This window comes from Anabrus simplex, chromosome 3 (genome assembly GCF_040414725.1).
Source record: "Anabrus simplex isolate iqAnaSimp1 chromosome 3, ASM4041472v1, whole genome shotgun sequence".
Taxonomy (NCBI): domain Eukaryota; kingdom Metazoa; phylum Arthropoda; class Insecta; order Orthoptera; family Tettigoniidae; genus Anabrus; species Anabrus simplex.
The window spans coordinates 434,557,272-434,566,320 of record NC_090267.1 but is presented as its reverse complement, the minus strand read 5'-3'; the positions used below and the strand labels follow the sequence as shown (position 1 = coordinate 434,566,320).

General features: G+C 36.0%; 1 protein-coding gene across 1 annotated transcript; it reads left to right on the top strand.

Annotated features, from left to right (window-relative positions):
- Nucleotides 1-3,092: 3,092 nt before the first annotated feature.
- On the top strand, nt 3,093-7,755 carry LOC136866473 (ribonuclease kappa-B). The gene has a single exon (XM_067143465.2). The coding sequence runs from the start codon at nt 3,181-3,183 to the stop codon at nt 3,478-3,480; it is 300 nt and encodes a 99-aa protein (XP_066999566.1). The 5' UTR covers nt 3,093-3,180; the 3' UTR covers nt 3,481-7,755.
- Nucleotides 7,756-9,049: the final 1,294 nt, after the last annotated feature.

Sequence of the window (9,049 nt, the reverse complement as noted above, 5' to 3'; positions counted from 1 at the left end):
TGGGACTTCTTTTTCTCCATCGTTGCCAGGGCATCTTTTGATGTGATTACTCTGGAGTTCGTGACTTGAGAACATGATAGTCTTCCTGAAATAGAGCAAATAAAATAATTTAACTGGTAATATTACACTTAATCCCTATTAATAGGAAAAAATAAGCACATTACAAACAGCTTCTAATTAAGATACTAATACTTAATAATTTGCTTGCAACATTCTGTTCTTGAATAATTTGTTTTTCTATTTGCTTTACGTCCCACCGACACAGATAGGTCCTATGGCGACGAAGGGATAGGAAAGGCCTAGGAAGTGGAAGGAAGCGGCCGTGGCCTCAATTAAGGTACAGCCCCGGCATTTGCCTGGTGTGAAAATGGGAAACCACGGAAAACCATCTTCAAGGCTGCTGACGGTGGGACTCGAACCCACTATCTCCCGATTACTGGATACTGGCCGCACTTAAGCGACTGCAGCTATCTAGATCGGTGTTCTTGAAATTAAACAGGTTAATGGCAAGACAATAACAAGCCACATTCAGTTTTAAAACTGATTACATTTCAGTAGACCTGCAATATTTGAAATAGTATAGAGTTCCAGGCAGAAGAATGAGTATATCTTAACCCAAATTCAAAGTATATTGTATTGATTTAGGAAAATTTTCAGATTAATAACAATTTTCCACAATGAAATGGCGGGAGTGTCCGAGGACATGTTCAGCTCGCCAGGTGCAGGTCTTTTGATTTGACTCCCGTAGGCGACCTGCGCGTCGTGATGAAGATGAAATGATAATGAAGACGACACATACACCCAGCCCTCGTGCCAGCAAATTAACCAATGATGGTTAAAATTACCGACCCTACCGGGAATCGAACCCGGGACCCCTGTGACCAAAGGCCAGTACGCTAACCATTTAGCCATGGAGCCGGACAATTTTCCACAAATGTTCTTGTATGCAATTTTTTTATAAGCTGAATACACACGACCGCAACAAGCCACTAATTGCGTTGTTGTTAACTTACCGGGTCTGAAGAGGATGCCCACAGCCTTCTGTGTGGTAATCCGTATCCTGGGATGTGTCATCTTGAATATACACACAATCACTACTGATCTGCATTTAGGTCAGTCGCCCAAGTGGCAGATTCCCTATCTGTTGTTTTCCTAGCCTTTTCTTAAATGGTTGCAAAGAAATTGGAAATTTATTGAACATCTCCCTTCCCTAACTCCCCTCCCTGTAAACGAATATTTGTCCAAATTCGTACTCTCGAATTCCAACTTTATCTTCATATTGTGATCTTTCCTACTTTTAAAGACCACTCAAACGTATTCGTCTATTGATGTCATTCCACGCCATCCCTCTACTGATGGCTCGGAACATACCACTTACTCGAGCAGATCGTCTCCTTTCTCTCAAGTCTTCCCAGTCCAAACTTTGTAACATTCTTATAGCACTACTCTTTTGTCGGAAATCACACAGAACAAGTCGAGCTGATTTTCTTCGGATTTTTTCCAGTTCTTGAATCAAGTAATCCTGGTGAGAGTCCCATACACTAGAACCATACTCTAGTTGGGGTCTTACCAGAGGCTTATATGTCCCCTCCTTTACATCCTTACTACAACCCCTAATACCCTCATGTGCAGAGACCTGTACCCTTTATTTACAATCATATTTACGTGATTACCGCACCCCAATGAAGATCTTTCCTTATATTAACACCTAGGTACTTACAATGACCCCAAAATTTTCTCCCAACAACTCAGTAATTAAAACTGAGAGGACTTTTCCTACTTGTGAAACTCACAACCTGGCTTTTAACCCCGTTTATCATCATACCATTACCTACTGTCCATCTCACAACATGATCGAGGTCATTTTGCAGTTGCTCACTTTCTTGTAACTTATTTATTACTCTGTACAGGATAACATCATCTGCAAAAAGCCTTATCTCTGATTCCACTTTTTTACACATATCATTGATATATATAAGAAAGCATAAAGGTCCAATAATACTACCTTGAAGAATTCCCCTCTTAATTATTACAGGGTCAGATAAAGCTTCGCCTACTCAAATTCTCTGAGTTCTATTTTCTAGAAAAATAGCCACCCGTTCAATCACTCGTTTGTCAAGTCCAATTGCACTAATTTTTGCCAGTAGTCTCCCATGATCTACCCTATCAAATGCCTTAGATAGATCAATTGCGATACAGTCCATTTGACCTCCTGAATTCGGGATATAATAATTTATTTAACGCGCACAATGTGCAAAGAATTACTGTATAAAACATTAGTCTTCGTTGCAAAATTTCACCAGTGATTCTGATCGCTGTTTACAATTTAAAACATGGTACCTAGTACAGTGTGCACCACATCTTAAACATACACAGTTCAAACCTGGTTCATGATAACGCTTTATATTACACAGTTTATAATGGAACCCATGAACGGAGAACCTTGTCAGCAGGCGTCGCAGTTCATATCCACCTTGAACCCACTCACGATTTAGCATGGCATCGATACAGTAGAAATCTTCCCAGATGTCAGCCTTCTTCGATCGTAGGATATCGTAGGATATTCGGGATATCTGCTACATCTTGCTGGAATCCTACAAGTTGAGCTTCAGTGGAATAACCTTTCCTAAACCCAAACTGCCTTCTATCAAACCAGTTATTAATTTCGCAATCATGTGTAATAATCAGACAGAATGCTTTCCCAATGCATGTCAAACTGACTGACCTGTAATTTTCAGCTTTATGTCTATCACCCTTTATTTTATACACAGGGGCTACTATATCTACTCTCCATTCATTTGGTATAGCTCCTTCATGGGAACAATCATCAAATAAGTACTCCAGACATCGTACTATATCCCAACCCATTGTCTTTGTTTGGTATACTGTATTTCTCGAAACCTTATCAATCCCAGCTTCGGGCAGAATACACATTTACCTTTCATCCAATGTGTTTGGGATAAATGTTAAATTCATAAAATAACTCTTCAGGGATTTTTCTTTTTATCAGGTACGGGTGTGTGGCATTACTGACAATTTCGACGTTCATTTTTTCTGTCATATGATCGATCTGAACTGTCATGTGACATCTGTCACACATACGAGTTTGGTTAAAACTGATCCTTTGGAAACTTTCATTAACAGCAAAACTATTTTATACGTCAATACAGGATTTTTAAAATGAGATTTTGTGGCCCGAAGTTATCCTTGTGTGGATTAGTAGTCAGTGTTTGGGGTATCCTTCAGCTGGTATTAATGGGCATATTTTACTTCCAAAGGAGTGTTGCTCTGGCCGAAGATCTTCCAGGATTAGGAGAAAATGCAAAATTCAATACGACGAAAAGTTTTTATAACAGAGCCGATCTTGGATACACTCAAAATGCGTATAACTGTTGGATTGCAGCCTGTTTGTACATCTTAACATTACTGGTGTCTGGGCACCAGTTTTATGTGAACAGCCGTTCATCTTTAAGCGTGTAAATTACCGGCTGTCGTAATGTAAGGAAAGATATGTGCGTGGATTAGTGGTTATCACTCATAGTTAATATTAAAAAATAATGACCTTAAAAAAATTCCAGCAGGATTCCTTCAATATACTTATACATGAAAATTGGGCCCTGTGTGTTTTCAGAAGAGACCTTGTCTTGAAGTTTGGATTAATATTAGATCCGTCTTGATGCCAAAAAAAGCTGTATCGTGTGAATTACGTTGTTTTTTCTGCTCTTTTTACTCTTAATACTTCGGTAGAATTTGGACACCTATTTAAGTTTAGAGCCTCTTGTATATAGATGGTTTTCATTCACAAGTACTTACTTTTCTCTTGTGTTCTTATCATAATTTATAATAATTAAATATTATCTTAACATATAAAGTCTACTTAATTTTAGGCTTTAAATTAAAACAGATTGGTTTATGTAATGTTGATATAGGCCTAAGTAGTAATTTGCTCATTTCTGGGAAAGTTTATCCAGTTAGGTTTGGTTTGTATTGATCAAAGAATTATTTCATCCAAAATAATGTTTTGTAGTTTTGTGCTCCTTTTCCTATTTTGCATACTTGATATAGCAACTTATTCTTGTTACGCTGAAATAAACAGTAGTCCTGTTTATATAATACCTTCAAAAATTGAACAAATGTTTCATTAGGAATTACTATAAATCCATCACATGCTAATGAACACTTCTTCTTTGTAAGTTTGTGACTGTACTGCTTATTATGAAAAATTACTGGTATATTTGAAACAAATATTTATCTTGAAGCCAATTATTATAACTTCTCTTCTTGATAGTATATTGCTTGTAGGCTGACTAGTTAGTGCGTACTATAATTTTTGTGATCTTGAAGGTCTCTGGAAGCTTTAAATTTACTATCAGTACATTGACTATATGATTGGGTTACTGAACTTTCTTAAGCTTATCCCAGACATTTCTAGAGTCGCTGGAGCCGCCCAAGCCCGGGGTGTTTGAGGTCAGATGCCCTTCCTGACGGCTTGTGATTTTTAGGTGAAAAGTTCAATCCAGGATCAATCAGAATTTGAACCTCGGCTGCCTGGGCAGAAATCCAGTAGCTAAGCCACTGCAATACCTGATCAAGCATGTGTGGACTGTGTTACAAAATGATAGGATAGTTTAGTGACGTTGTTGGTAATGTGTTACCAAGGTGCTTGGAGTTTGAATCCTGGTTGATGCATGCTAGATTTAAAAATGGATGCCTATGTCCTGGTATTTTGTACAAGACTGTGAGTCTTGTACATTATGGACACAAAATGAGCAGTTGCTTAAACTCCTAGTTAGCTTGCTCTCGCCAAGTTTTATCATCATCCCAGCAAATAAGATACACAGACAAGGGGACTAGTGAACAGATCATGGCTGGATAAACAAATAATATCTCACTCGATTTGTGTTTTCATCTATTTGATCTGGTAGTCTAAATTTAAGTACTGTACATGACATACAAAGTTAAGAAGAAATAGCACAAGACAAATTTAGCATTGTTCTAAACATATGTTCTAAAAATCACAGCAATGGAGTGCACATTTTTTGGAAACGGAGAATTTACTTCCACTGTAACAGGTTACAGATCCCTATTTGCTAACGTGACTGGACCGCGCATTCGGTCTGCCACTGTTAAGTAGAATCATGGAGGGGCATGCCAATCCAACTGACGAGTTCCAATGGCACATCTGGGTAAAACTTAGCAAACGCACACAGCCTAACCACCCAAAAGCTGGTTCTATTGCTGTTATCTATAATCTGTGTTAAATTGGGAAGCTGTTTCACTTGCAGTTGTTTTTATGAAGTAAAAATATTTTGGCCTGGCTGAAGTGATATTTAATGCAGTGATTTTTTTTTTGACAGAGTGCAATCCATTGTGTGTATGGGATAACTTGACAGCATAACAACCACTTGTTTCCCATTCGACGCAGACTATAATGATATGCACCCTGTGTGTACTAATATATGTAATACCTGAAAATCTATTTTGAGTTGGTATGGCTGCAAAAATTCAATAATCTGTTTAATAACATCTGATAGGAAATTTAAATTGAATAGTGCTGACATCTGTACTTGGCAATTAGCTGGCTGTGTAGTACAGCTAGTTGTCTGCTTATTCTTTGAATAAAGGTTGAAAGTGAAATTCTAGCACAATTTTAAGTGAGTTTAAAAGTACGTAGTTGTAATCAGTAGATTTACTTGCATTAAAGGTTTAGTGTCATAATAAAACTTCTTTCATTGACAAGCAGTTATCCTAAAAGGTAAAGAACATTGTTAAATATTTTGATATATTGACTATCCCTTTGTACAATATTGCATCTGAAAATGAGAGAAATTAATTCTATAATGCAAACGGTTTTCATTTTTTATCAGCCAAATGAGAGGAAAATATATTGCAAAAAGCATTATTTAGGTCTAGCATGATCAAGCAGTGTAAAGTATTGATAGCATGAAGCAATGTATGATTAAGAAAAGCTTTATGGCACTCTCCTATAAAGCAACTAATTTAAATTTTCACTAGTATACATATGCTTGTATGGCCAGAGGTGCTATTCCTGAGCGTGGAGTGCTATGTGGAGGTATGTCTTGTTTCACATGGCCATGTCTAAGTAATACTTATTCTAGGAATGCTTATAATCTACTTTCCCGTTCTATGTCTAAAACCAACATTAATTCTCCTTCGTAACAAATTCATTGATAGTTTACAATATTTTCTATTATATCTTTGGCTGCTACATTCTAAGTCTTGAGACTAGGAACCTGATAGTCATACAGAATCTCACCTGACTTGTAAGGTATTTTTCATAGTACGTGTCATATATGTTAAGCTTGTTAAGCAGTCTCAAATTGTGATGGAGTATATACTATCTGTGTGAAATACTCTCACCATATTATATATTGATTGTTGAATTATTACAAAGAATCTACCATCTTCAGTATCTAGCAATTACAAATAGTTGTTAGTAAACCTTAGCTTGAGATTTGTAACAAATTGGTACAAAAGGTTTCATATACCTGTACAAGCTGAATGAACTTCATGTACATTTTATCTTGTGTACAGTCTCGCCATGTCCCTTTTTTTCTCTATTCTTTTTTTATTTTCTTTTGAAGCTGTGATTGTATTTTGTCTTTTCTTTCACACTACACCAAGTCAGTATTTTATTACTATGATCTCTCTAATTTGTAATTTAAAAATAGTGATTTACGTCCATTAGTTTATTGAAGTGTCACTGTGATGCAACAGTAACTAGCTATTATAGTACAATACTTGTCCTAAACATATTCAGAGCCAATTCCATTATTTTCTTTTATGGAATCTAAAATCCAAGATACTGGTATACAAATTTCAAATGCAGTACAATAATTAACTTAATTACCTGTAAGTCAAAGTCATATTGAAAAATGACTGTCACTTGTGGTTTTGTTTTTCCTCTCCATTGTACCTGTAAATATTATGTTTGTGTTTTAAGACTTTTCTCTCTGTATTGGTATTTAATATTTCAATTATTTGTATGTATATATGGATTTAAGTATAGATGGATATATATGCTACAGTGAAAGTATATATGAGAAAGTAAATATTGGTAACCACCCTTTTAAGTCCAAAATTCCTGACCTCATCTATAACATTGTAGTTACCATTCAAATATTTTAAATTTCCAGGTAGTATTTCACCTTCAATTGTATTGTTTATGGATAATATTGAATGTGTAGAGACAGTCGTGAAGGTGAATGTATTGAAGACTACTTATCTAAGGAAAATAAAATATTCCTCTAAAGTAATTTTCCTCAAGACATTTGTTCCACCTTTATTCTGCAAACATGTCTTTAAGTTACCACTAATCCTTTGCATCTTTTTTCTCTCATAAATTTCGACGAACAGTTTCTACAAAGTAATAGAAAGAAAAATTTTAATGAAGTCAATTTAACATACATGAACAGATTGATGGTGGTGATTGGGGTGAAGTACTGTGATTATCAGCTCCTATTTTAAATTGGTATAGTTGAATGACATCGTCACTGGATTCTCAACTAGGCAGCTGCCGTTCAAATCTGACCAATGCATATGGTATTTTTGGAATGAAAAAGTCTTATCCCTTTCGTTGAGATCTATATATAACTGGAGATTTTCTGATCATGAACATGGTATCAACAGTCAAGTACTTCTAGAAAGTTACTTGCTTTTTATATTAACAAGTTACTGACAGTAATGATTCCCTTCAGACATACAGTACTAGTGCACATTTTGAAAAACAAATCTTAACAATTAAAAATAAGTTTCGATTTTAAAGTTTTGCTTAACAGGTTTTTCATTCATTGGCTTATGAAATCAGTGTTCCTTTATAAGACTTCTCCAGGAATAGGCCATGTCAGCATAATAATTGTATTAGAGTTGTAGCAGTTCCTGATGTAATTGCAAGTTTGCAGAACCACAACAATCACTGTTAATTTCTGTACAGTATTTTAATTGAATGAAAACTGAATAATTCCTTTTGCAATTGAATTGTAAGTAATTCTTTCTGAACACTGTGATTCATTTAAAGCATTGTCCATCAACAGCGACACAGCTTTGTTTTTGTTTAGTTTTAACAAGGTGTTGAAATTGTTCTGCAAGTAATCAGAATTCATACTCATTTCATCTGTATGTGCATGTACAAAATAACTGGAGCAGTTAGGCCTTGTATTACGAATCCTGGTGATGGTTGGCTTGCAGCCTTTGAGGTGGTTAGTAGTGCAGTGTGGTGGTGCTATTAGTATTGTGTATTTTATCTAACAGTGAGTAAACAAACACGTATCGAATATGATAGACATCATTTTCCACTAATTGTCCTCCAGACCTCCAGGAAATGGCATTCAAAGACTACCTACTGAAGCCAAATTAGGAATGATCCTTCACGTAGACTGAAAGTTAAATTGGCTTAAATAATAGCTAATTATCATAATTAAAGAAGAACCCATCTTCCTCAATTAACTAATTTCTTTTGGTGAGCTCAGGTAGATACATGTTGGATTCTTTGCAAACAATTTTCAGAATAATATAATATTTCTTAAATAAATAAATTGCAATTAGTTACAAATTACACCATGCATGCCACCGCGAACAAGGGTCTATGTTTCATTTTCTTCGTGAATGGGTCACTTATGACCACGCGGAATCAACATTTTTCTAGCCTTTCTTTTAGCCCAATATTCCTTCATAAGCAACAAATGAGTATGTTTTCGATGCACTGACCATTTATATTGGTGAATCTTCCTCTCTTCTTCCTCGAAACCCCGCATGTGAGTATTCTTTCCGATTTCATTTTTGTCATGTAGATATGGTGATCCTAGTCCTTTCAGGTGCCTTTGCTGGCGGGACCTAGTGTTTACAGTGCACTATGTCTTCTGGTATGGGCTAGAACAATTTTGTTACTTTCATTGATCTGTCTCAACTTTATCCTTGGCTTTGACAAAATGAAAGTGACTGAGGTATGAGTGATGCTAGTAATGCCATTCCTTCTGCAGCCAGTCCCTGCTATGAATGGTGTGAAAATATTGCTCATAGGGTCAGTTGG

Bases quoted from the DNA above. Each gene is read 5' to 3' on its own strand.
- LOC136866473 (XM_067143465.2), top strand. From the start codon at position 3,181: ATGAGATTTTGTGGCCCGAAGTTATCCTTGTGTGGATTAGTAGTCAGT.